The 27,814-nt window shown below is 41.6% G+C and overlaps 1 protein-coding gene across 1 annotated transcript in view; it reads right to left on the reverse strand.

Moving 5' to 3' along the window:
* SCN5A (sodium channel, voltage-gated, type V, alpha subunit) overlaps nt 1-27,814 on the reverse strand; it is a 180,075-nt gene that overhangs the window by 25,540 nt on the left and 126,721 nt on the right. Inside the window, exons 17-20 of the mRNA XM_009322497.1 lie at nt 24,882-24,890; nt 24,692-24,818; nt 15,142-15,296; nt 11,088-11,261 (exon numbers count right to left, since the gene is read on the reverse strand). Coding sequence (XP_009320772.1) covers nt 11,088-11,261; nt 15,142-15,296; nt 24,692-24,818; nt 24,882-24,890 — 465 coding nt within the window. The remainder of the gene's footprint in view (nt 1-11,087; nt 11,262-15,141; nt 15,297-24,691; nt 24,819-24,881; nt 24,891-27,814) is intronic.

Below are 27,814 nucleotides of genomic sequence, written 5' to 3' on the forward strand. Positions count from 1 at the left end.
TTTGCAAATAGCTTTGTAGGCTTTTCAGGAAAAAAAATACCTCTGAAGACCAGGCAGCACTGTAACATTGTGCAGAGCAGGTGAATCCTAAGGAGTCACTATTGCCTAGAACCATTTCCCATAAAATGCACAACCTGCTGTTGGGCTTGAGCTTTCACCTCACCTTCGCCTTTCACATGGTGTGTGTGCTAACAGGTAAGCCACAGAGTCTCTCATCCTCCTGTGCACTTCTTCTGACCCAAGAAGCCTTATTATTGTTCTTATTTGCAGATGCTTTGCTTCTAGCATCTCCCCTAAGGGTCTTTCCAGAACCTGCTAGATCTTACTAAGAAGCTTTCACAGCTTTCTGTCTAAACCTTCCTTCCCCTAACTTAATCAAGTAATAATATCCTCCGCATTAGCTCTAGACTCTTCCTTATCCCCTTGACTTGCTGTTTATTCGGCTCCTCTGAAGTTCCCAGGATGATGCCCTCAGTGGAATTTGCTATCTAGCGTGAGCCCCAGTGTACAGCCTGGCCAGCAATGAGGGTCCCTAAGGTGGGGAGTGGTCCTCATAATTCAGTATATGCAATCCTGCCTCCACAGGCATTAACAGCAAAAGTCTCAGCAACCACATGGGCTAGGATTTCAATCACGTGGCAGCTCTTCCCTTTTGCTTTCCTCAGGTCAGCTCAGCACAGCCCAACAAGAGCTCAGCCTTGGTGCTATCAGTCACTTCCCAAAATTTATTCCATCCTGAAAGAGTGGAAACCCTGAAAGAGTCAGCATTTACTGCCTGGCTCAAAGGAAGGGTTTCCCAGCAAAGCCCGGGCTCCAGGCAAAGCCACGTTGATGCTACCTGCACACCTTGGCTTCTTCTTGCCATTGTAGACAGGCAGGCGGTGTTGAGCTCTCTCTTATCCTGGCATTTAAGGAAGTTTGTTGCCCCGGTTCCTTATTTTCTTTGCCCAAAGATAGTTTTATCTATTTATCTATATATCTATATACCTATAGAGATATCTATAAATATATACTATCTATATACCTATATACCTGTATTTCTGTATTTCTATAGTCCTACATATTCCTGCATACAAGTTTATCTAGATAGATTTTACAGTGGTTTGTATGGCAGCCTCCTAGAGCTGGGTAAAGGGAGAGATAAATGAACCCCACAGCTTTCATTTTTTCCATTTTCAGTGTTATGCTCAAGGAAAAAATGAGGGCTTTTAAATCTTGTGACTGCATTGAACACTAGAAATACCAGCCATGGGGATTACCAGGCCTGTGGCTGGAGTGTTGAAAGCCAACCTCCTGTCATCTATGTGGCTTAGCAGCATTAGCAGCTCGGGTCTAGAGTGCCCCATTGTATGACATTCATATGTGTTTCCAGGGCAAAATCAAGAAGACTCAATGAATTTAGACTGCTAGAACACAGGCAATGATCTCTGAAAAGAGATTAGCCTCACTGATAACTGTTCAAAGTTATTGCTAATATGTTCTAATGAGATTAATGTCTGAATTGCTTAATTATTTTGACAATCCACTACTAGATTATATTTGACCAAAAAAACCCATCTTATCCTGGAATCGGGATGTTTTTTCAGTAACTGCCACTTTTTTTTTTTTTTTTACTATTTTAGTGGAATATTGTCATTCTTGAGATGAGAAATACGACTTGTGTTTGTACCCAGGTGGCAGCCATGTAGCGTTAGGGTCCCAGTGTGCTCACATTAGTGCTCACAGCAATTCATCAGTTAACAGATATGCAGCATTTTTTGACAATTAAAATTGTTCACTATGAACACACAGAGATAAAGTTATACAATAGGTATACATGTGTTCACTATCTGACAGTGACTTAAGAAATCAATGTTGTAAACCAATGTAAACCCCAGTAAAACTGTCAGGAGAGAATTTTAAGGCTGCAGAAAAACAATCATAAAGTAGGAAGTGCAATAATAAAGCTTCCTTTCAGCACACACAGGGGAAACGGTCTTTAATCAAAAGATCACAGCCTCTTTTTCCCAAGGAGCTATTGCATTTATAACAGTAGTGGGGTTCCTTCCTATATATATACATGCATTTTAATAGCATATTAGTAGCATGCACAGACTCCCTAGCCATGCAGCCTTGCTGGCGGCAGTAATCCGACGGGCGCAGCCTTTGGGAGCAGTGTTTCACCTGAGTCTGACAGCGTTTGCTATAGCGAGGAGGTGGGTTTGAACTGGAATAGGGGCCGCTCCTCTCTTTATCGTGTTCCTTCCCACCAGCCTAAAAGCACATCATTTCAGATAACCAGCGAGCATCCGCTGGACCGAGCTGGAGGCAGACCTGAGCAGCACCATTCAAAGGCAGATGCTACTCGGCATAGACTGCATTTTGTAATTAACCCCAGATCACCACTGAGATGAATTAATAGCAGAGCCCAGGGAACAAGGAGTTCTGCCTGGGCAACAGTAAAAATCCTTCTTGGCTGGTCATATAAATCCTAAAACCCGTGCGAACAACAACCTCTACTAAATGTCTGCCTGTTGCAGCACACAGGTGTGAGTGATACCCTGCAAGCTGCTGCCTCGGAGAGAAGAGGAGACCTCCTTCCCGGTTTGGGCCACAGCATATGTTTTATGCAGCCAGGGATTTCATCAAATTAACCTGCTTGTTCAAATTAGAGGTGAGGGAGCGGGGAAAAAAAGGACATCCAAAAGGGAACACAGCAGCAGAGTTGAAAGCTCTGGCTACTTATTTAAATAAGCAGTTTCAGCTAATGCAGGCCCCCAGTGCTTTCCGATAGCTTTTTGTGTGCCCCGGGAACACCTGTCTCTCCCTCCCTAATTGTGCTTTTTAAAAAAAAAAAAAAAGTAGAAGAAGGAGAGCTTGGATTACTTGGGGTGCCTCTTTTCAATCCAGTCTGGTTTCTCCTGTCCATTGCTGCCAAGAATAGGGTTACCCAAAGAAACCTTCACAGCCTGAGCGGCAGCCCAGTGTCTTTAAGAGCCAGGCCTGCGGTCCCAAGTTGCTCCCCTTGATTTGAAAAGGAACAAAATTAGGTTTGTACCCCAAATGCAAACTGGAAAAACTACAGGGAAAGGGGAATTTGCAAATAAATTGAAATACATGGAACTTTTTATTGCCACTCTGAAATACTGTTGGAAGAAAAGGGCTTGTAATGAGGTTGGTATTCCCTTTAGCATCTACCATTTCTGAACAGATGTTTATTATCGCCTTATTTTTTTAAAACATCTCTTTACCCTTTCACTCTGACATTGTATTTTCTGCCATATAGATGCCTAACTGTATGATTGCACCTGCCAATCCAGAAATTGCATGTTATGAATGAAGGGCATAAAGTTAAAGGAAAGTCTTAAAATTAGGACACTAGAGAGAGACTAAGGTGACCTAAAGCAAATTCCCACCTCTGCTACCTGTTTCCCTGAATCACAACCCTCACGTTCAGGTAAAGACTACGAAATCCTCAGGGCTGCTCTGGAGTTAGTCCATGGCATGGAGATGAAAGTGCATCTGCAAATGAGTTAATGAACAGCTTCCCTCACCGGCAGTGGAGTTCATTACTGCTTGTGGAGTGCTCTCGTGTGCTATATGATGGGCTACATGAGTGCCTAGATTAATTATAAACAAAAATTATCTCCTGGAAAGCCCAATGTTACTTCTTATAACTCAGGTTAAAAAAGACTGTTACATCACCCACTCATGTTTTTTTCTCCAGGACATTTCCTCTTCTTTTTTTATTTGTTGTTTCCCCATCTACTACTCACACTAAAGCTGTGAAACTCTCTTAATATTCCATCTTCTCAGCTTGTTTCCTGGTCCTCATGTCCACACTTTTTGAGGCAATGTTTCCTTTTCAGAAGGCAGCCTTGTTGCAAACAGCATGTGCCACTCCTGTTGGCTTAAATGCTTTTAAATAAATCATTCCTGCATCCTAATTGCTTCCTGGCGGTTTCCAGAAGAACCTTTTTATGTCTCGCTGTTCTCTTAATCTGTCACCTCCTTTACACCTGCTCAGGCTTTTCTAACACATCCAGTCAATTCCCAAGGCAGATGGCTGTGAATCAAGAATTAAACCTCAGCTAATTTCTGAGAGTCGAACAACCTGCTGCTGCGAGCTTACATCCAGCGAGACGGCAAACTGACATTGATTTGCAGCTTTCCCACCCCACCCTTTCCAAATGGATTTTCAGCCTGTCTCAATTCACCTTTTCACTGCAAATAGACAACTTTGCCAGACCTCTGAGTCCTGTTTACGAGCACTGGGTAGGGATGGATGAGGGATCGCTGTGATTTTGGGGGACCACATGACACTCCTTGATCAGACAAACCTTGGCCAAGACCCAAAGTCTTTCTCCTTGTTGCAGCAGCGGCGGCTGTGTGGTGCAGCTGCCTTGAAAAGTCTCGTATTTCTACCAGGATTTAGAGCAAAAGAATTTCTTCATCATCAACTACGTTCTGCTGCTCATCCAGACACCATGCAGAGACAGCCTTTATTTAGAGCAACTGAAGAGGAAAGATATTCTCCCCTCAAAAAGATCTCCAAAAACACCGCATGATTCATCCCAGGGTACCTTCTTGATGCTGAATGCTGTTGTCAGGAGAAGACGGGAATATGCTTGATTATTATTTATTATTTGAAGATAGTGTTATAATGCCAGGGGTGTGCATAGTGATTACTGAGAGAACATTTCCCTGGGGGCTCAGCCCCATCGACTCTGCTCCATTTCCATCGCAGTCAGTGGGAGTTTAGGTGCTGAGCTGAAGGGATGCTTATTTCTGGGCAGGCTTAGGATCAACCTTACTTACATATGACATGATGAAAAAAAAAAAAAGAAAAAGAAAAATCTGTTTGGGCTGTTTCCACAAGGTGTTGTTCTGGATTTGCTCGATTCCCTAAAGCATTTATTTAATCAAATGTTCCAAATCAATATGAACAATACCAAGTTGATGTGGGAAATATGACAGCCTTAGCTTGAAAATCATCTCTGTTTAGCTGGAGTCTTGAACCTGAGCTGATCCTGATATTGTATTGAATATGCTAAGGATGGAGAGGGACTCTGAAGAATTATAGGTTCCCTCATTTCTGCCAGAAAGGACAATGGTACAAGTAGGAGTACATACTAAAAGTATGAGTCCTCATCTTCACTTGCCTTAGCACAAAGCACCCCAAAGCCAGTCATACCAGGGTAGGAGGCCAGCACAAAATCTCTACACCACTGGGGTACAGCGTTCAAGTTTCACCCCAATTCCTTTGATCTCTCACCCCCCTAATAAAGAAACCCTGACCCCTCTGCAGGCTGCATCTCTCCCTTCACTTCTTCCTGCCCCCTCCTCCTGGCACCAGTCTCTTGAGCAGCCCCTGGCTATCCTGGATGGAGCCACAAGGGTGGTGGGAAGACATTTTGCAGTCTGCCACAGTCGGGGTTGTAAAGGTGCTGGTCATCAGGGAGAAGAACTGCAGGACAATCCTCCTCCGTCCTTGCAGAGTATGTGGGACTCCGTCTGGACTGTTAAATACAGTCTACATCTCTGTCCCAGCTCTGATCCTCTGTGCAAGGGAGAACATCTCTGTATAAGGAATTTGGCTGCTACACTCACAGCAATGGAAGGGGCGAAGAAAGCTGCATGCAAGAGCTCAAGGGTTTTATTCATTATTTTCTTTTTAACCATATTCTTCTAAAAAAGGACAATTGAAATGTGCTCCATCTTTAAATAACTTCAAAAAATAAAAAAGGTTAGTAAACCTAGTTCAGCACAATCTGAGTTGAGATGGGTTTTTTACACCACTCTCAAAAGTTGAAATTCTCCCTCAGTAATTGAAATTCTTCAGTAATTGTAGTAATTCTTCATATTGCAACTGTTTCGCAAAGTGTAGGCAGGCAGCGAGCTACGCTGCTGCTGAACTTTTCTCCTCACCTTCATTGGCTGTCCCTTTTCCTCCAGCTGCAGTGTGCTTTGTCCTGCTGTGCCTTGTATGAAACCGAGCTTGTGCTTCCACTTGGCAAAGCCCGGTTGCTCTCCTTTTAGCATCTATGTGGTAACTAACATGAGGTGCAAACCAAGATAAGACAAGACATTTGGATGTTTTTGCATGTGTTATGTTGAGATAAAGCGTGGGGAGGCAGAAGGGTGATTTACAGCATCTGTTGACCTGCTAACACACATTAAAACCACTTATCTCATCTTCATGTGGAATATTTTTTTTCACTTATCCTGAATTAGCCAATATGTGGTAAACCAGCTTTTTTTTTTCCTTTTTTTTTTTTTTTTTTTCCTTCAAAACCAGGCTCCTTGGCTTCTGGAGAGGAATTCTATTTCCCATTAGTTATCTGCCATCAGCAGAGGCCCAGAAGAATGTGTACTGAGACATCTTCAAAAATCCCACATGAGCATTTGCTTTGAGGAACTCGAAGAAAACTAGTCAAAAATGAGCTCTGAGTAATAGTAATCTGTTGTAACCCATGGGTTTCTGATAACTCGCAGAGAGCGCTAATAAGTTCACTCTGAAGATGCTTCTTCAAGTGACAAGCTATATTATTTTTACTTTGCTTCGGCTGTATTTTTGTCATTCTGTTTCTGTGTGCTTTTCTGAACAGAAACTAGATGAAATTCACATGCTTTTTAGGATCATTTCCCAAGAATACAAATTGGATTTCAGTGCTGTTTGGGAACAACTCATTACAGCAGATTGTGTAATTACTGGTAAAGCAAACAGAAATCACCTTGCTAATCAACAGGGAATACAGATGGAAAAAACAATTAAAGTAATCAGAAGCCATCAATATTTGCTTCACACAGCAAGTTCTTATTTGTCACTTAAAGACAATCCAACATAAGGGCATAATTTAGTTCAATTCAATTTTTAACTAGGGATAGAAAGACTGTTTTAAATTGTTCATCTCAAACTCAAAGATTATTAGCTGCTTTTTAACTTGTCTGGCAGTGAAGTATCCTAACTAGAAATCTTAGAGCATGTGCTTTCCAGGAAACTATCTCGGAAAATGTAGTATCTGTATTTTTTTAAGCATTCAGTGAAAATGGTCCATTTTAAACCTGGATTGGAACTAAGTTTTGGTCAATTAAATTGAACCCAAAGGCTGCAATGGAGATGATGGATTTGTGATAATGGACTTTTGTAGAGAGATGACATTAGTGCCCGTTTAAGAGGATTTTTCTGTCTTTGCCACAGGCAATGAAACTTGGCTGTGACTTTTTTTCTGAGCATTCTCACTAATGAGTTAGGGATTTTACATCCCTTTCCCGAGAGCTTTCTCGTGACAGCTTGTGTAGGGTACCGCTCTCTCCCCTCTGCCTTCAATGCATGATCAGTGAGTGAAAAAGCTGTTGACTGCAACACCTCCCATCTTTGAATGATGCTAAGCTCCAGATTGATGCCTTTCCCAAACTGACCACTGCAATGGAACAATCCATCCCCTGTCAACAGAGACTGGGACATAGCTCAGAATTAATTGGCTGAAACTCAAACTAGATAAGCTCAAGATAATATTTATAGGTCAGAGGAAACAATTGAAAGGAACATCAAACATGACACCAGCATGCACAACCGGTAGAGTTTATCTGTCCCTTGTTTTAAAACCCAACTGTCTGCCTGTCGCAGGACACGCCTGGTTGAGAGCAGTTTTCCTAAACGTTCATTTTGAATGCCATGCACCTCCATCTCTGGCCAAGTTCAGACTCCTTGTTTAATCTGCTTTGTATGAAGAGGTTTTGATTGCATGAATGCTTGGAAAATATCTATTCTTTGTGAAAATATTTGCCTGTGCATCCTAGCAAAGAGGATTGTGCATAAACACCATTCCTGATGGTGATATTGATGTCTGTCTACACTTCAGATAAACTACAGTCTCTATTTTTCCCTCATTTAAAAAGAGCTGTGGACTGAGTGGCCATCACTCTGATTCATGTGCATAGAGAAGCTATATTTGCAAGTGTAGAAGAGGGTTACTTTTAGCAATATACTTGCCATTTGCAGGGAGGTAACATAGATATACATTAATGCTTTTTGTTCAGTATATCCACATTTCAGCAGACATCTAAAGCATCTTTCCCTGGTGCTCTAAGTTGAAATGAGCCTGTATTTTGTGATTTGATTACTCCTTTCTCTCTTCCTCCCAAAGAAATCTGTTGCAGCGTTGTTGATAGGACTTTATTGTATTGCAATGTATTTAAAAGCACTCACTTGTGGTTTTGCTACGCTAGCACACTTCTTTGAGATGCAGAGAAGCCCATTATCAGAGATCATCCTTTAGGGATTCTACATCCAGCAAAAATAGCTCTCAGTTTGTGGATTACTGTGTGTTTTGATGTTCAGGCTTTGCAAGACCGAATTTTCTTTAGTAATCCACAATTGTGAGATGGAGCCTTTGCTGTTCCACAGGTCCAAATCAGTGTCAAAGGTCTTTCACAAGGCCGGGTAAGTACAAAAAGAAAAAAAAATAAAATAAAAAATTATAAGCAATACGCTTATACCCCCTCTGGGTTCACTTCCCATTTAGAAATAATGAATACTTGCAAATTTTGAGCTGGTTTTATGAATTATTCACAACAGAAAAAGGATTCTGAGATGCATTTGTACAATGAGAAAACACAGATGATAGATGGTTTCACATGTCCAATGAAAAATCAACCATCACAGCTTGAATTTTGAATACTGATACCAAACTGCTAAGGAATAATTTGCAGATCAGGAATTTTTAAGTGAATAATTTTAAACAAATAAATTTGAGAAAATCAGACAAGTGGTTCATCTGCTTCTTTTGGAGCAGCTAATTCGCCCATTCACTCCCTTCTGCAGCTCAGTTGCAGTGATTTGGTTCTCAAAGGACCAAAAGGAAAATGTAAATTGAAGTAAAGAGTGTGCTGGAAAAATGATAGCATGTTACTCTGCCAATTCAGAGTGACAGGGTGTGTGAGCAATAGGGTAGGAGAAGAGCATCTGTTAAACCCGCTAAAAATATAGTACCAGGTTCTTATAATCCGCATTGGGAAATGGCTTTGAAGAAGAGAATAGAGCATGGGGAAAAGCTTTATTCATTGAGAACACTAAAGTGCAAGCAATTTCCTAGAGTCAATTAATAACTAAAACAACTCAAGGGTGGGGCAAATTTTTTGCTAGATCAGGAGCCTGCAAAAACAACATTTAAATGTGGGTTAAGAAAATAAAACCCTCTAGGTCAGTAAGAAGGCTCTGGGGTGGATTTGCTGGGGATAAGGGGAGTCTCAGGGGCCCGTGGTCCCCTTTCCCCCATAGCACTGTTTTATGCCACATGTGCTCTGGATGTGTGGCAGGGGAGGTGCGGCCCCTTTCCTCAGCCCACCTGTGGCTGCCTCTACAGTATGTCATTATACTCACAAATCCCACACTTAAAAAGCAAACACGTGCTCAAATTTTTGGGTTACATACTGACTTTGCATTCTCGTGTCGCTCCTGTTCCAAGGGAGCTTTTCACACGGAGGACAGGATTTAGCTTAGTTTCTGTTTTACTCTCTCTGGTATTAATCAGATGTCATTCTACAAAGTATGTATTTCTAACAAGCAGGGAACTCATTTCAAACTGTTAATGATTCAGCAGAGCTCCAAACTGTTTCAGTGAATTCATCGTGAAATTGTTCCTATCAGGAAGACCCCTACTTACAGCCGTGACAATATTCAGCCCTCATCCAGCCCTTCTAGGCTTCAGAAGCTCATTAAAACAATAACTCCAATAACAAATTCCTGGAAGCCCGTATAACACTTTAGGTGAGTCCTATCAGTCCCATTTTACAGATGGAGAAACCAGGAAAGAAATGCTATGTCACTCGACCTAAACCACAGTGAGCACAGTTTTCAGGGTTGGGCTATGACTTAGAAACTGGTGGTTTCCAATTTTGTGGTTAGATAATTAAACCAGGCCTTCCTCTTCTATTGAGGCTAATCTGTGAAAAATGAGTGCCTTCCCTTTAAGAGGTTTCCAAGCATGTATGCAAAGAGGAATTTATGACCTACAATTTATGTAAAGAACTTCCTTTTCATAAATCAATTTATTAAAGCTCTGGAGAAGCTTCCAAAGGCTCTGATCCAGCAGTGCACTTAGACATGTCCATAACTGCAAACAAGTAAATTGTCCCATTGAAGTGCTTTCCTGGACTGGGGCCAAAGAAAGTGCAGTTCTCCTCTGAGTCAAGGTTCAGATGTAAAATGGGGAAAAATAATTTATCAAAAGTTTAATAAGTTACACAGTCATGTCAGAGCTCTGCCAGCCTTCCACATTAATACCTCAAGCTAATAAGAAATGGCCTCAGGGAGATAATTGCCTCCTTATTGATACACTGTGATGAAATGTTAAAACTCATCTGGAAGATGTGATGTTGCTGTGGCTTTTCCTGAATTTGGCAGATCCCACATCCAGGCAATGTGAAACTTCGGAGGGGACGTGCCTGGTACTAGCAACACTCCTGGGGCATGAGCTCACTTTTGTTCAACTATTACTTGCTTTTAAGGACTATCCTCATAGGAGAACTAAGTATTGTGATATTTCAAGGATTTAGAGTATTTTGTAAGGCTTTGTAATAGCAAAATCACTTTGACAAGAGAACTATTCACACCTTCTTCTGGACTCCTTCACTGGTAAATACTTGGGAGACAGTACTGAACATACTGTTACGTGCCGCTGGCAGCCTCGCTGGGAAACTACGCCAAGGACAGCTTCTCTAATCTGCTGAAAGACTTGTGTGTCGAGGTCATGTGCGGAGCAGTCGGAGGTAACCGGACCTTGTGCTAGCCGGGAGTGTGGAACGAGATGTTAAACGCTAAAAGAAAGAGCGAGTTCCTAGGGACAAGGAGGGAATGTGACTCAAATTAGCAGGGTGACACCTCTACGTAACAACACAAAGTGGTATTCTCCACCCCGGCACGCTGATTCCTGGGGATGCACGGTTACGTATCAAGACCTCCTTCGAGCTTTGCCAAGGTTGTTACTCAGAATCAGAGTGACAGCTGTCATTTTGCAAACGCAAAGCTGCCAGAGCTAACAGCCCGTTCTTATGCATTATAAAATCCAACACAAGAAGCATCGTAGTTCCAAAATGATACTTACATCTACAATAAGGAAGTCAAGCCAGCACCAGGCATTGGTGAAATACTTCTTGAAGCCATAAGCCACCCATTTCAGGAGCATTTCCAAGACAAAGATGTAAGTGAATATTTTGTCAGCGTATTCCAACATGGTTTTTATGTTTTTTCGATCTTCAAGGTAAATATCTTCAAAAGCCTGGAAGTACAAAAGATTGATTAAAAACTTCTCCTAAGCTGTGTTGGAAAGCATGGGTGCTGCACTACAAGTCTGTAGTATTATTTGATGGGATGTTATGTACTGTCTGTGATTTCTGATATATTTTAATGTTACCATCAGAAAGAGTGCAGAGGCACAAATAGGACTGACCCAAACCTAATAGAGATCTGTTCGGCTTTCCCTTATAGTGGACACATGCTTAGCTAACTCTCTGCAGCCTCTACTGGCTGTACTGATTAGACATCCTTTGAGTGTAAGAAGAGCTTAAGCACCCTAAATTTGGGAATGTGAATCTGTGAGCAGGGTGCCACCCCAAGCTGCCCGAGGGCATCCTGCCTCAGCTCCCGTTGGCTGTGCCACTGCTGTCCGGGCACCTCAGATATCCCAGGGCACAGGACGCCTGTCTTTAGGAGGCAGAATCTAACCCTTACATTTAGTCAAATACGTCTTATTGCTAATGATGACAAATTGGGTTATTAACCTGCCTGAGTTATAGAGTACCAGAGTTCCCTGGCTTCTGTTCAGCCATCGCATTTCAGGTAGCTACAGCTATCTGCCTCAAGAAATGCTCATTATTATTCACTTAACAGAACAATTATGTTTTAAAGGTCAAAGCATCTATCTACTCATCTCATCTGTCTCTCTAACTAATCTTATGCAGGGCATCATCAAAGGACTTTCAGTATCTGTATCAAATACAAGCAACTTAATAACCCCTTTAAAATATTTAAGATATAAAACAATATGCCTACTAAAATGAAACAAATAAAGTTGTCTCATAATTTAGCTTTCGCTTTATAATGTACGTAAAATAAAATGCAGGATCCTAGTGTCAGGGTTGCAGGTATACGGCCCGTTTTGGGGCTTCTAAGTCGAGCAGTGGTTACGGTCTGCTCCCCCAGCTACTCTAGCAACTGTCATTACACAAGCTGCTCCCGTGTCCCTGTAACCTGGATAACCCAAGCTTTGATATATTACTCTTGTCCCATCGTGTGAGCCAGAGCACTTGGCAGCAAGAAACAACGTTATTTGAGAGGGTCTGTGCTAATCGTCTTAATTATCTGCATTTACATATTTCAAGATCTGTAGCTACTTTCTGAGGGTCTTCAAAAAGTTAGCAAACACCCAGTGCCTGGAGATACAAGAAGTGTCTTACTTGTCACTCAAGCAGTCACACTGCTCTTTTGCCTGCCAGGGAACAGTAATTAAACTGACAAGAAAGCTTTGGCAGCCTGCGCCAAAGCTTGTCCGTTTGTCCCCGCACTTTGGGGTGACGTTTTCACTGCAACTTGGTCTCCTATCTTGCCTTCAAAAATGATATTTCAAGGGCGTGAAAGAGCTGTTGGAGAAAGCCACAGAAAACAATACACAGAGAGATTGGGCTTTATCACTTCTTGTAGGGGCTCACTCACTTTGTCAGATGACTTGCTGTACTTTGCAATTACTGCAAAAATAACAACAAACTATTTAAAGTGATTTCCTCCTCTCCCTCCTTTGCTCTCCCTATTTTCTACTAACTTGTCAAAAAGTACATTGTGTTTTGTCTACTAAAAGCACACTGTAAGCCAGGAAGCGGCTTAATAAGGGACGAAAAATATGCTACCTGAATGCCTTAGGTGCGCTGTACTTCTGCACGAGCTGTGGATATTACCCAAATGACAAAACCCTAGTGCTTTGCATTTTTTCACGGTGACAATGGATGAAAACTTTGCAATATAAAACATCATTAAGGATTATTTCTTCTGTTTTGTTTTGTGTGTTAAAAAAGAGTTAAGCAGGACACCTGCAGCCTTATCCACAATTACTATTAAAACACAGGCTCCCAGTTTAGGTGCTTATGGCTTAAATGCGTAAGGAGGGGTTTTGGATCTTTTGCAGTAAGCTATAAATATTTTCTGACGGTTTAACTACCACACACAAATACATACTGGCTTTTAAACTCCCTTAAGAACTTAGCATGTCCCAGGGATGTAGGCAGATGAGCTCAGTTTTTGGAAGAGCTCACCCCAGAATAGCAGAAGAAAAAAGTCCTGTGTTGCCTCCAACATCTCCAGTCGAAATACTGAAGCGCAGTGCTGATATGTGAGAAAATGCAGCATAACTTGCCCTTATACAGAATTGCACTGGCTAAATTGAAAATCACAAAAAGTAAATGAATGCATGCAATGAAAATTAAATGAGATTTATATTGCAGTGTTCAGTATCTAAGGCACTTTTAATTACACATGTAAGGAAGTGTATTCATCTAAAGTGTATTATAGCAAGCAACATGCCCCCTTTAAAATGTGTTAAAAAATTAACATGCTGATTCTCAAGCTGGTGCAAAAAACTGTCAGACTCCATTGATTTCAGCAAAGCTATGACAATTTTCAGCAGCCTGCTATTTACCCAAGTTTTTCAGCCTCTTACTTTTCATAACAAAATAAAATCCCCTGGGTGAAATTTTAGCCCATCCCTGGTGGACCTGGAGAACAGTCCATTCCTTTCCTTCTTGCATCAACATTTATGTATTTCCACCTTCTTGGCCCCCTGCAGAGACTTTCTTTAAACTACATAAACCCAGTACTTCTGTGTTTTCCTCTTTTTTTAGGCCACTGATAATTTGTGTTCCTCTCCTCTGGAGTTTCTTCAATTAGCCCATGTCTTTCCCAAAGTGCAATGCCCAGAGCTGAAGCCAGTGCTCCAGCTGAGGCCTCCTTGATGCCAACTGGAGTGGAAGAACATGCTCATTTAAACAGCCCAGTGGGGTGGTTGGCTTTTGTGCGGTGCTGTGATGTAGTTTACTCTATCCTGTTTGTTGCCTGTTCTCTCTCCAGCTCTTTTTAATAAATCTGCTACCTTACCAGTCATCCTGCATCATGCCTTTCTGCCCATGATTATTCCTGATGAGGTGAAGCAGGCACCTTTCTAAGATGATGTACCTCTTACTATTTAAGGCAGATTCATCTGTTTGGCTGAAGTTAATCCTGACCTCCAGAAATAGACGGATAACCTGCCCAAACATGGCACTGTATCCAAATTTAGTAGGTGTATTTCTTACTCCATCACAGAGGAGAAGATCAGTGACCACCAGACCAAAGCCTGGAGAACTCTTCATATGCCCCTTTGCTCTATGCCCAGCTAAAAACCTGAGAGAAATCCCACCAACTTCAGTGACATTCCTGACATGTAAATGAGCAACATAAATATACGCTGCCGTCGCTATGAAGAGCCCAGTGTTGATAATACGGAGAGGATAATCCCAGTACACAGCGGGATCTCAGGAGGAGAGGAACCCTTACCAGAGTCCTGGGCAATGACCAACCAGCCTCTGTACATACACATTCATTGGGATGCAAGCAGGAGCTCTCTGTGCAGGGAAGGTACAGTGGTTTAAGCTAAGGTGTATTCAAGACACGACAGGCACCCGCTAGCTCCATGTGTAGCGCTGATTCAGTGCCCCTTGCATCTTTTATGATTTTGCTTTGCTGGTTACAAAATGTGCTAAAAAAAAAAAAGAAAGAAAAAAAAGCCATCCCTGGAGCAAAATACAAGCGTCCAGATGGGAACTACCATGGAGCAGTTATGGGATGCTGAAGTAGTGACTCCGGGATACTTCCTCGCACAGAAGACTTCCTTAAGGATTTGCTTTTCAAAACGTGTGCACATCATAATTGTCTGTTATAACAGAAGAAAGTTCTCCCCCATATGGTAAAGGCAGGTGAAATCAGAAAAGCAGAAGACCTGTTTTAGCCCCAAACATGCTTTGCTTTGAGAAATGAGCAGTAAGGGCTCATAAGATCTTAGAGACAGCTAACTGGAGAACACCTCTGAGACCCATGTCCACTTTTAACCAGCTAGGAAATCCTGTTACATTTACCAGGGCTCCACTGCTCAGCAGGATCATGAATATGATGAAAGTTTCAAACCAGTTGTGTTCGACGATTCTGTAGCAGGTTTTCCGCAGCCTCCACCAAATTTTGCCGGGAAATTTTGTGATGTCCACTGAACAGCATGGGAAGAATCGCACACAAACTGAAAAGGAGCAAAATGAAAACAAAGCAATTGTTAAAAAAGCCCATTTAATTCTTAAAGCTGCAATAAGGAGCTGTTAAACAAGACTTCTTCCAGCAGTAAGCTGCTGCATGGAGTCTTTCCTCCCTTGTTCTTCTCAGCGACCTCTTCTGCTCTGCCTTCTGTTTCCCCCTCTCACTCCTCTTTTAAAAAACATTCAAAATCACTTAAAATGTGCCCAGTTGATTTCTCCCAATGATTTTTATGATACAGAATATATTGGCCATGAGTCACCAGTGCCCTAGGTCGACCACATTGTGTTAGCTCAGGCAGCACCCCTGATCAGGACTAATGACTCTAGCAGGGTATTACCAATAGTTTCCACATCCTTTTGAATGGAGGAAGGATATGTTCTTGGTACTACGATACCACTAGAATTACTGATTAAAAGTGGCAATCTGATGAAAGGCAGATGAGGGGAGGAGGTGCTACCGTGCAGGTGGGACCAACGTGCTGAAGAGACTCAGACAGCAAAAGCAGGAGCAGATTTTGATCTCTTGGACTCTCATGAGCTTAAACAAGGCATTAGAACAACTTTGGAAATATATTTAGGCAGTTAAATCCCCTTTGATGTCAGCAGAAATTTAGATATCTAGTCCACAGCAAGTTCCCCACTGATGCTTCATAGCACTTTCTGACCTTAGTGACAAATACTGTGTGATAGTTAAATGCTGTGGTCATAATGGGGACCACACAAGGATTTCTGACAGGCAAAACCATGGCCATTTTTAGTTTCCTTAGCAACATTCATTTGTTATAGCAAAAGGATATTGTCACTGGCAATGGACAGATCCATCTCTCCCATTTTAAAAAACATCATATGCGTTGCCTTGTGCTGGGTAAGAACTTAAAATTGTGTGAGAGGACATCCTGGTAACGAGGACTTGTCCTTTTCCAGGCTGGCCATTCAGCCTTATGTCAGATAATTTGACTCAAATTTCACAACATTTGCTGATGAGAATGACCCTCAGAAACGACTTTATTTTCAAAAAGCAATGTTTTTACCCTACATTTAATCCATGTGTTGTATAGAAAGAGACTTAGCTATGGAGCTTTATCAGTGCCATCATGAGAAAAAAAAATCACAGGCCAACTTCTTCCATAGCTGAAAGGTGGTCAAGGTCACTAACATGTCTTGAAGCATATAACAACTGCTCAGAAGGGACAAGAGAGGATATCTCACTATGGTGATGTAATGCAGTGTTATTACAAGTAGAAATAATATTTAGGCAAGGAAGCTGGGGAAGGAAAAAGGGTGAGTACCAAGGTTACGCAGACAGCAGATGCTGCTAATTCAAGGTGGCATAACAGAGGCACTTGAGCTGCATGTGATATATGAGGAGATCAAGTGCAACTCCCGGGATGCCGCGATTCCTAAGCAGCTGGAAGTGGGGCTCTGCTGGAAGCAGGCTCTGCCAGGAGGAAGAGAGCTGCTAAGCCTGCTGTGGTCCTCCTGGCATTTTCTGTAAGTTTTTATTAGCCCAGATCCCTGCTACGGAGCAGCAGAACTGTAGGACGTTTCATACATGGACCACTCTCAGATCTCCCCTTTCCCTCACATTTCTGAGATGTGTGGTAGGTGTAGGCCCTTGGCTGTATGAGGTTTTGGTATGGGACTAACAGGACAGTAAATCATTTATGCAAAGGTAACGGGATAGCGACACAAGTAACTACCTGTCCTCTAAACGCCTCCATCACACAGACTCCCACCAGTTCCCAGTTTACCACTGCATTCTGGAATTCAGAGAAATTCTGGGCTCAGTTGAAATACACTAATTTAATCAAACTATTTGAGAAGAACATAATGCTAGGAGAAGATAGAAGTGTAAGAACTAGCTCTCTGCCTCTTTGTAGGTCAGGTACCACTCCAACAAAGGACAGTTTTAGCCCTCTAAGCACTTCAATGCTGAACACCAAAGAATCATGTCAAGGGATAAAAGGATATCACGTTAGTCACTACTTTTTGCTAAAACCTGTACAGTGCTCAGAGACGGTAATGCGTGTGATTTGCATATGTTTTAGGAAGTAGGTATGTGGAACAGACTTTAGGCATGCAGTACTGCATGGTACCACGATCCCTGAGCTAACAAACTCATATGGCAGCTCTGCTTAGAGATGTCCATGCAGTACAGTCCCACCAGCATGACATGACACAGGAGGCTAGTAGTTGCATCTCTTAGCAGTGCTGCCAGAAAACTCTTACGCTACTTCTCACCCACAACCTGTATGGTCATTATCACATTTCGGGTGTCTGGCCCACCCTCTGGCCTGCAGGTACACAGGCCACCTCGTTGTCAACTCAGATTTGGATCAGGAAGACCAAAGACTTGGTCTTTCATCTAGATCCCCATCTTTCAGACTAGATCCCTCATTCGTCACGTGAACAGCCTAATGTGCAGGCTGTTCACTGTGTAAGTGTGGATTTCTCATGTGAAGCAGAAATCTCCTGTTGTACTGGAGGTAACCACTGCTTCTAGTAGAATAAAATTATAAACTTTCCATGAGCCTACCTTGTTCCCATAAACAATTTCATTTGGAAAAAATCAGCTTTTTTCAGACTTAAAACATCTGTCCAGAAACTTTGCCCTCTTTTGTCCTAAGTGACTTCCTAGATGGATACTTGGCTTTTTAGTCTCTTAGATGAATGCCTAGGCTCAGCTAGTAACAGGTATGACATGCTCTGTCATGCTCTTACAGAGTAGAAATGCTCTGTAAGTGCCGTTGGAAAAGGTTAGGATCTTCCAGGAAGTGGTTTTCCCCACCGTAAGATAGTTGGATGAATCATTTCCTGGAGGGGTCTGCCTCTGTCTTTCCACTACACAGGGAGCCTACATGATTACCTGAGCCCAGGCACAGCTAAAATTAGGGGATCGCTTTCAAATTAAATACTAATGAGCAGGGCACCGTGAGTTCCAAAGTCACTTCATTTGCGATGGAAAATACTTACAAAATGCTAAAACAGGCTATTGCTGATTCAGTCAGCTTCCATCTGATAATCTACAGGTACAGAGAGGTATTTTTAAAGACAGAAAGCCAGCTGGGACCACTAATCTTTTTCTTTTATGCTCTTTGATGGCTTTCATGCAATTCCGATCTGAAAAAAAAGTCCTATTTACTGACAGTAATACCTTGAAAAATCCAAAATAGCTTCTCAGATGAGTCAGCCCAAAATCACAGCGCTATTAAATCCCATGCTTTTGATTGGGCCCAATTCAGAAATGTTTAGACCAGATTCTGATACAATTACTAATGTCAAGTAGCACTTCCGTGAATAATCATGCTGGCTGCGATTCAGAGGAAATGCTATTTTTAACTGTTTATAAATCAAACAGAAAAAGAGAAAACGGAAAGAAAAAAAAGAAAACTGACCACAAACAGGTCTTCTAATGAATTAGTAAAGTTCTATTTCCACTTCAAATTTTCTGATTTCCCTCACTGACTGTTATTTCATGCCTGTGCTTTTCTGGACTGTCTCGTAGTGCTGGTAGCCTACTGTGCTGGTGACCTTAACCCAAGCTTAAATGCTGAATTAGAAGCTTCACATAACCCAACAAAAAAGTTATCTGACCTTGGTCAGCATTCTAACAGGTTTTGTTTTTCCATTTCTGTGAAATAAAAGTATCAAAAACATTCCAGTGTGTCTAAGGCATGACCTGGTGAGGGTCTGAGCAATCATAACTCCAGCTGGCTTCTACAGCAAGGCAGGTGGTCAGCAGACCCCAGCTTCAGGTTTTGAAAGCTACTTTATCCACATGAAGACTGTTCGTTAACACCTTTTAGCACAGCAAGTGTCAAGGAAGGAATAAACCCTTTGGCATTTCTTATAACAACATTACTCATACTGCCTTGTCTAATAGATTTGTGCTATGCCCCTGAAATCAATGCTAGTAGGAAACGGGTTGTGCAGAAGAAGCCAACCACCTTGTGATTTAGTCAGGGCTTAGTTTTGACACCCTAATTCACGTTGGGCTACATCTTTTTTGAGAGCAACCTGACTCATTTGCACCACGGCCTTTTGGGTAGTAGGTTACTGCTCAACAGAAACACAGAACAGCAGAAAAAGTCCCCCACAAAGGGTTGAGTTATTTGTTGGTAAATCAGTGAAGCTGTACTGAGCTGTGTTAGTGGTCAACTTGTCCAAGGACAATGTCTGCTTTCAATTCATATTTCAACATTACATACCATTTCTCTCAAAGCAGAGACCTATGTACCAAGAAACCTTTCCAAATGCTTCCGTATACCATATTATTTACCTTTTGTTTGCTTTTCATAACAAGGGAATTGTTCCCTTCAAGTCACTGGGGTGTCTTATGGCACAATCACAAACTGCGGATTAAAACGTGTCCTAAACCACAGTCTCCACTGCAGGTGTGACAGAGAAAGCTCTTACTTAAGCATCTGCCACCATGATAAACAAGTTACCAAAAAAAAAAAAAAAGAAAAAAAGCAGGAGGAATTTAATATACAATGCATTTTGTGTAAATATTCCTTTGGTTCCACATTCACATTTTCTAGCCTGGTGCCTTATAATCATGGAGCTGTTAGACCTGATTGCATTACCTTGGTGCATTGGGAAAAAAATGTCTTTGTAAGTGGTGGGAGCTATACTGCAAAAACTTCCTCCTGCATGCGTGACAGCCAAGCCTATTGATTTCGGAATTATGAGTAAAGACTTTACAAATCCACTGCTTGTTCACACCAAAATATACATTTAAATTTACATAAAATTATTAGATTTTGGATGGATTGGGCTGCTGATTCTCTTCAATAAACCAGGAAGACCAATTGACTTTTTCTATACTGTGGTCCAGTAAGTCTGGTACCTTGTGTTCAAACTGCAGTAATTTTGTAGCTACTTTTACACAGGAGTTCCCAATTACTGGGACATTCATTTTTAGAACAAAACAATATTTTGCTTAGCTTTGAATGCTGGTTACAGCATTGCTTGGTTTGACACAAAGAAAATACAGCTTCCTCAGCACAAACTCAAGCAGGCAGGTATTCATAACATGGATTTGATATATAGCTATCTGCCAAGCTGGGTTTCTAATGACCAGTCTGGCTAGCTGTGTATGCTCAAGCAAGAAAGCAAGTCTGGTTGCACTGTCCCTTTGTAAGCCCCCAGCTGTCTCCCCGTGCGTGAAGAGAACACGACCACTGCAGACCCTCCTTATTTAACCCGTTAGGGCCCCCTAACCCAGTGGCATGCATGGCTGCGTTTTTAGCTCTAGGGTTAACACAGATTTGCCATCACTGTCTCCAGCATTCGGGTACCTGAGACACACATGGAGGTTTGAGTTTTTTCTCATGTACTACAACCGGGTGCTGCCAAGTGAGCATCTGACAAAACCACAGTCTGCCAGGTGTTTTTACTCTTCCAAGGGCTTTACAAGGGTACATTTCTTGTTTATCTGCTGCTACTCTCCTCAAAACATATCCTCTCGGAGGTCACGACAAATAACGATGTGACGCCTTGAAGCAAAGATAGCAGGCAGCCTGGTCCACCACTGATGTCAGCCCTGCTTTGAGCAAGGGGGTGGACAAGTTGAAATCTAGAGGTCCTGTCCAACCCAAATTAATTTAATTCTGTACATGCAGTAGGACTGTAAGAGTTTTATGACATCTGAAAACTGTATACAACAAAATACTAGCATGCCCTTCCTGATGGAAAAAAACGTATCTCAGATATTACAGCTAGAGGAAAAAAATACCTTAAAACTTGTTTTTGTTCTGTGATTTTTTTCCCTAGGATGACAGTTAACACGTTTTGTTGGGCTTGGTTTGATTTTACTTAGCCTTTAAACATCATCTGGTGGCAGTCCCTGTAGCTCAGTTTCAATGTGTTCAGTTTAACGGTCTGTTTGAGCTCCTCTTTGCTTTTTTATTTCTAAACGACCGCTAACTGCGGTTGGGGAGGGTGTGATGCAGATCCCACCATTAATCAGAGTAACTTCACTGTAGTGCATGGCATTTCCAGCTGCGATAATTGCTCCTACATGGTCACATGAAAAACTGGTTGCGGGCGTCCTCGGTGTCACGAGTTGCGATCAACCGCGCGTTGAGCAAGGTAGCTCATTCTCGCACGACCATCTGATGATACTCCTTTGAAACCTTTGCCAGAGGGCTGTGTCCGGGGAATTACGCTTGAGGACTTGGTGAAAACTTTCTCCTATTAGGGTCTGGGAGAGAGGAGCGTGCTGGGGCCAGGGGGCTCTCTTTGGACGACCTTCTGTGAGACACAGAAGAGAATGTCCAAACAGATAGCAATTTTTAATGCAGAGAACGCATACCAATGGAGGTAACAGGACTGGAGTGTTGCAAGGCATCTGGAGGAAAAAATACCCAAATAGCTGGCATTGCCTACATGTTGCTTTCCCATCAACTGGCTACAAGAATGATCTCTCCATTTCTATCAGGTTTTTCCCAGCAATACTTGCTAGCTGCCAGAGCTGTGACCCTACCTTGGCTTCACATTTCCTGACCCAAGAATATTCCCCCTTGACCCTAATCAAAGCTATTTTGAGATGATAACGAATTAACAAGTCTCCCCAAGAAAAACGACCTATGGTTTATCTGGGTCACCCAACTACGGGAAAACTGTGACCTCAGCAAACTTTCAGCAACTATTTCAAGAACATGCATTATCTTCGTTGCCTTTGTTATCTGAAAAAGGGGGCTGAATCCGGAACGTATTTGTTCAGGACACAACCTATGCTGGATGTATTTAGAAATGTCATAGTTTGAATTTAGATAGCTGGTGAGCTAACAAGGTAAGAACTTAACCCTTCCCTCTGCTCTTCCTCTTCATCTCACCTAATCTCCTTCTTTAACAAGTATTAGCTGGTCAGTCTCCCAAATATACCCAATGTTGTTGTATCCCTTTATTACGAGCCAGTAAAGGCAACACTATATAATAGTGTTATTTGATAAGTTTGCCCAGATATAAGATAAATTATAAGATGTTATATGTTATAATTTAATAATATATGATATTAATATATATAAGATTTATAAGATAAATTTGCCCAGTGCTTGCCCTTCAATAATTCCATTTTAGTACTTTATAACCTTGTCATATCTTAGCTAACTAGACAGTTGTTTGTTTGCCTGCTTGTTTTTTAACTAGACTGAAATGATAACTACGTGAGGTTTAATTGCAATAGAAAGTTTGTGTAAAAATATTGGAAGGCATTTAATAGAAGAAGATTATAGGAAAACACTTTGTTTCCATGCATAAATAAAAACAAATGTTAATGTCATTGCAGTAAGAATCATTTGGACTTTCAGTTTATGGCACTTTGACTTGAAATTTTATGAGCGAACATTCACATGTCAAGTTTATGCATTTTTGCCAAATCCATAAGGAATGTGATCACATTTAGCCTACACAGTAGCCTCTGAAAAATCTGCATGGATATGTGCGGCACAGGAGAGCAGAGCAGATATGTTGGGGAGGATGTCACCTGCAACTGCATCCCCAGTGCCCCTGGACACCCTGCACTGGTCCAAGGGCTGGGAGCGGGTTCTCTTTCAATTCCCATTCAGAGCTCTCAGCTCAGCTGGCCATAGCCTGGGAGAAGAGGAAAACACCCTGACTTGAACAGGGACTGGTGAGGAACAAGGAAAGATGATGAATAAAAGGCAAAAGGCAGGAGCTAGGATGCTCAGGGCAAAGGGAGCAGGAGGCAGCAGGGTGGATGTAAGCCAGGGCAAGCTTGGGGTTCAGCCCACAAGGCCTTCATATCTACATTTCTCTGTGGCCAGGATGACCAGTGGTCTTCAAAATTGGCTTAATGCTTCCAGTGATCCGCTTGCTACCCTGCGTCCCATTGACAGCAGTGGAGAAGCTCTGACAAACTGGGTTGGTACTGCTGTGGTCCTGTACGATGGAGTTTCAGGCAGTTCTGGTTATTTTAAGAAAGAGTAAATTAGAGTTCTGCTGCTCTGGGACTGAATCAGGGATATGCACTGAATGAAGTGATGGGCTGTGTGATGTCTGCCTTTTTCCTTTTAAAAACTGGAAGGCGATCATGGCCAACCACAGTTTCAGAATTTGTAAACTGGCATCTGACTAGCACGGGTCTTACAGCACGGGTTTGTTTAAGCACTTATAATAAATTTCTCACTTTGCAGTGCACAAAATAGATGGCTGCTCACTAGCTTCATTAAGAAATATATTGTGACAGAATGAAAACACCAGATCTAATTTCTAAATGTTATTGTTTGGCCAGAATAGTTACAGCATAGTACCATGCTTTCTTCCGTCAACTGCATTAATTTTTGGCTATTGCTTTTAAGGAGAGCTGCCCAAAAAATGTTTAGATCCTAGGGACATTTGTAAGCCCTGCAGGGCTCCCTTACCTCATTCAATCATCGTTCTCACACATATAGAGATGCACATTTTTGCTGACTTCAGGGGCATTCATACACCCAGCAAATCATCTCTGTCTGAACCCATCTGAGCAGCTCTGTTTTTATTTATAATAATCCTTGAATTTTCAAGGGACTATACTAACATTCAGCTAACCCTATTTTTCCTAACCCAGATTTAAAGAAAAATGAGGAATCTGACAGAGATCATATTTGGAACAGAACACACTCTGAGAATAAATAACGTAGGATGTTATTTACCTTATGGATTGACTTAAAAATAGATCTTCTGATGTAGCTGGGTTTTAAACCTGCATTTTGGAGCAGGTTGGTGATAAAAAATTAGTAAAATGCTGGCTTGTTCAGGTATTAAAATCAGTTATGTAAATGTGAATTGTTGTTATCTAAAATAATTAAGTAAAATACCCTATACATAGCACATCCCTGGTCAGATGAAAGTTACTGAATATGCTAATCTTAATGCCCTTTAAAATAAATGGAAGAGAGTCCCTGGGACTCATGAACTCTGGAGACAGTTTCTGTTAACTGCCTACATGCATTTAAGCAACAGAAACATCATGATCTGGTTAGTCCGCTAGCAAATTTGATCATGCACACATATTGGAAGGCAAAAATCTTCATTGGCCAAGTTAGAAAAATCAACATATTAAAAATCCCCTCTATAGGACAAATCATGATGAAAAAAGCCTAGCACGTTAGAAGCTGCACAGCCATTTAGAGCCCGCTTTTGGTTTATCTCACCTTGGAAATCTAAAGACTAATGTTAAAAAGTGATTCTGAGTATGTGTTTGGAGCATTACAGTAGCTAAGAAATGAAGTGCATCCAGTGAAATACTCCTGCAAGCAGTCAGAGCAACGTGGCGTGAAGGTGGAGAGATGTTCACTGAGAGAAGATGGAGAGATGTTCACTGAGAGAAGAGGAGGATTGTTGCCTCAGCTTTACAGTGAAATATGCAGGCCCTTACCTTCAGGGAAGCAATCTTCAGGCTCCATCAGCTCCTCAGCAAACTCGGGGATCTGCTCCAGCAGTTCTGCAGGATTTGTCAAATCCACCGTGCTGCCTTCAGAAAGACTGATTTCATCAAGCTTGTTGTCAACAAGAGCAAAGACGAGGAAAACAAATTGATCAATCGCCCTGAAGGAAGTACCTGAGATTTTATTCCCCTAACCAATATCCCAGCTAAAGCCACCACAACAGAGACATCGCCATGCACTTCACACGGTGCCCGCTCCTCGAGTGACAGCTCTGCCTACGCCGCGGTGAGCTAACAGTTGACCCATCAACAAGAACAAGAACAAAAAGACAACATGTAAAACTTACTTTTTAAAAGAAAAGAGAAGCAAACTGTAGAAAGATAGCAAACAGCCATGGAATATTAATGGTAGGTGGAAGCTTGGAATGACTGAACCACTCACGATTTTAAGGCTTGTACATCCTAAGGCTCATACCTTCAGTATGGGGGGGGGACGACACACCAGAAGTGGGACCTAGCTCCTGAAATGCTGAAGGATGAATTTGAGGACCTGTGTTGGGTTCCTGTCTCTGGGGCCTCATTTCTGAGGCTCCTCACCCACAACTGCTGGGTGTAAACCTGCAGCTTGTCAGTTGGGACCATGCTCTGCTCTCTCCTGCCCACAGCTTCTCCTCCGAGATGAGCAAAGTCCCTCTGTCACCAGGGTCTGGTCACACGATGCCACAGGCATGCACATGTGAGAGGGCTCTTCTACCTGCCTCCTCCCAGGGCTAACTTGTTCCCACCACGTGATGTGGCCCCTTGCCTTTTGGTCACACACTTCTGATCTCAAGGTGACGTAGGAGGAGGGACACATGGCTTTTGAAAGCCTTTCACAGGCTCTATCGCTTGCCCGAAATATTTGACATCACCATCTTAGGCGCACTGTTTAAATTCAGTGTTTCTCAAATCCTCCACTGCAAAATGGGGACAAGAATATTCCCGCTCCCTGAAGCATTGTTTGTCTTAGCTATTTAGAGCAGGAACTCTCAAGTAGATCTGGGTAAAAATTTCTGGGGAATATATTATTTTTAAAAATTGTTTTAGAGGCTATGCAAGAAATCGGGTTAAATACAGCAAAGGAACTTGATGAAAATCTTATGATGTAGTTGGAATTTTGGCTGAATTTGGTATTAAAAGAGATATGACACATGATTAAATATGTCACGCAAATACAAAATAGAAATTTCATTTCAGGTCAAAGTTTTCTTTTAACAATCAAAATATTTTCTTTGGAAGAAAACAGGATTTTTTTTTCCCATATTTTATTTTACTAGTCAAAGTAAAACATTTCTATTTTGTGTCAATCCAAAATTATATTTTACTTGATTATTCAGCTTGGCCACTAAAGTGAAAGATCTAATATTTGCCCAGCCCTGCTCATAGTTCATTTCTGACTGTATTAGAACACTCTCTGGCACAAGTGGGCAACACCAAAGCTGGTATCTTCTATGGGTCATGTCAATGCAAAACAGCTATAAGCAGGAGTCAGGAGAGGTGGGTTATTTGTTAACTGTCTTGTTCTGTTCTTTGAGTACCTACTGAAATCTTGTTTGGCTTTATCTTGCAATACTATTGTCTCCATTTAAAAAAATGAGGACAATAATACTTACCCATGCTTTTAAACAACCTGTGAGATAGTTATATGAGAGATGGCATGTACACATAAAATATTATTTTTATGAGGATGATGGTGGTGGAGTTAGAGAATAGGTACGGCTTTATATATATATTATTAATGTGAAAATGGGCCCTCTGTTTTCCAGTATACAGTCACTGCAAAATTTATAGCTGAATTCAGAGAAATGCTGAACCTGGGGTAAAATGGGCAAGATTGAACATTCCAGCAATGCTTGCAAGCGGGGATGGAAGCTACTTGTTTGCAATTAGCTGCAGCATCCAGAAGATCATAGTCTTGGCTAGGGTTTTTAATGCTCTACTCAAAAGGTCTGCAAACAATCGAGAAGAGACCTTTTAAAAAGAGTCAGAACAGAAAGCACAGGTCAAAGACATGGATAAAGCTTCTAAAAAATTGATATTCAGAATGCACAGACTACCAACTGTATATGATGGCGGAAAAAATGTCATACCAACTTTTAGCACAGTCAGAAGTGTCTGATACTGTTCATTAGGGAATGCATTTAGTCATTATCTGTTCTGTTATGAAGACGTCAAAACACAGATCACTGAAATAGTCCTAAATCGTATACAGCTGTAGGATGTAGAAAATAGGGGTTCCAATGAGAAAAGAAGCCTTGTTGGGTATAATTCTTACCAATAGACAGAAATCAAAGAAAACTGTGAGAACAATGTCAGCTTGATAGCATTGTCAATGAGAGCGCTGTATTTAGCAGGGACAGGTTAGGAAATTCACAGAACAGAATAAGGTGCAATTATAACAGACTACCAGGAAATAAAGAATCAAGAATTCTCGAGAGTTATTTATCAGGAGGAGTTTTCAGGAAATATTAGAATCCATCAGCGTTAAAGGGAGATGGGGAACATGCAAGACAAAACAGACAGGATTTCTTCTGAAAGACCTTCAAAGAAGAAAAGGCAGTGAACGTGGATTCAGAAAACACTAGACAAAGGTTTGAGCGTCTGAACTGGGACTAGAAAAAGAAGGAACCATACGTATGATAGAGGAGGGAAAAGTTAGAAAAGCTTGTAGGAAAAGCAGCAAAGGTTACTCTTTTCCAGAAAGGTTAAAGGGATTAAGAAGGCTTTCATGAACTCAGTAATGGAAAGACAAGAGGTAGAGACATAATAACAATTGATGAGGGAGATGTAACTAATCAAAATTCGGTTGCCTAAGAAAATAAACTTTTTTTAAAAGAACTCAGCGAGGGGATCAATAAAAAGAGGAGGGAAAGCCTGTTAGAATTAATAGAAATGTAAGTAGAGAAATATCTAGAAAACCTGAAACATATGCAAATCAACAGATCCAGGCAAGGCACATTGTAGGGCATAAAGGGATCAGATACACCAAGTTAACACACCGTTAGCAATCAATAATGAATGCTCATGGAAAACTGGAAGCAACCCAGGAGAGCAGCAATAAGTAAACACAATACT

Source organism: Pygoscelis adeliae, unplaced genomic scaffold (assembly GCF_000699105.1).
Source record: "Pygoscelis adeliae isolate BGI_AS28 unplaced genomic scaffold, ASM69910v1 Scaffold123, whole genome shotgun sequence".
NCBI lineage: Eukaryota > Metazoa > Chordata > Aves > Sphenisciformes > Spheniscidae > Pygoscelis > Pygoscelis adeliae.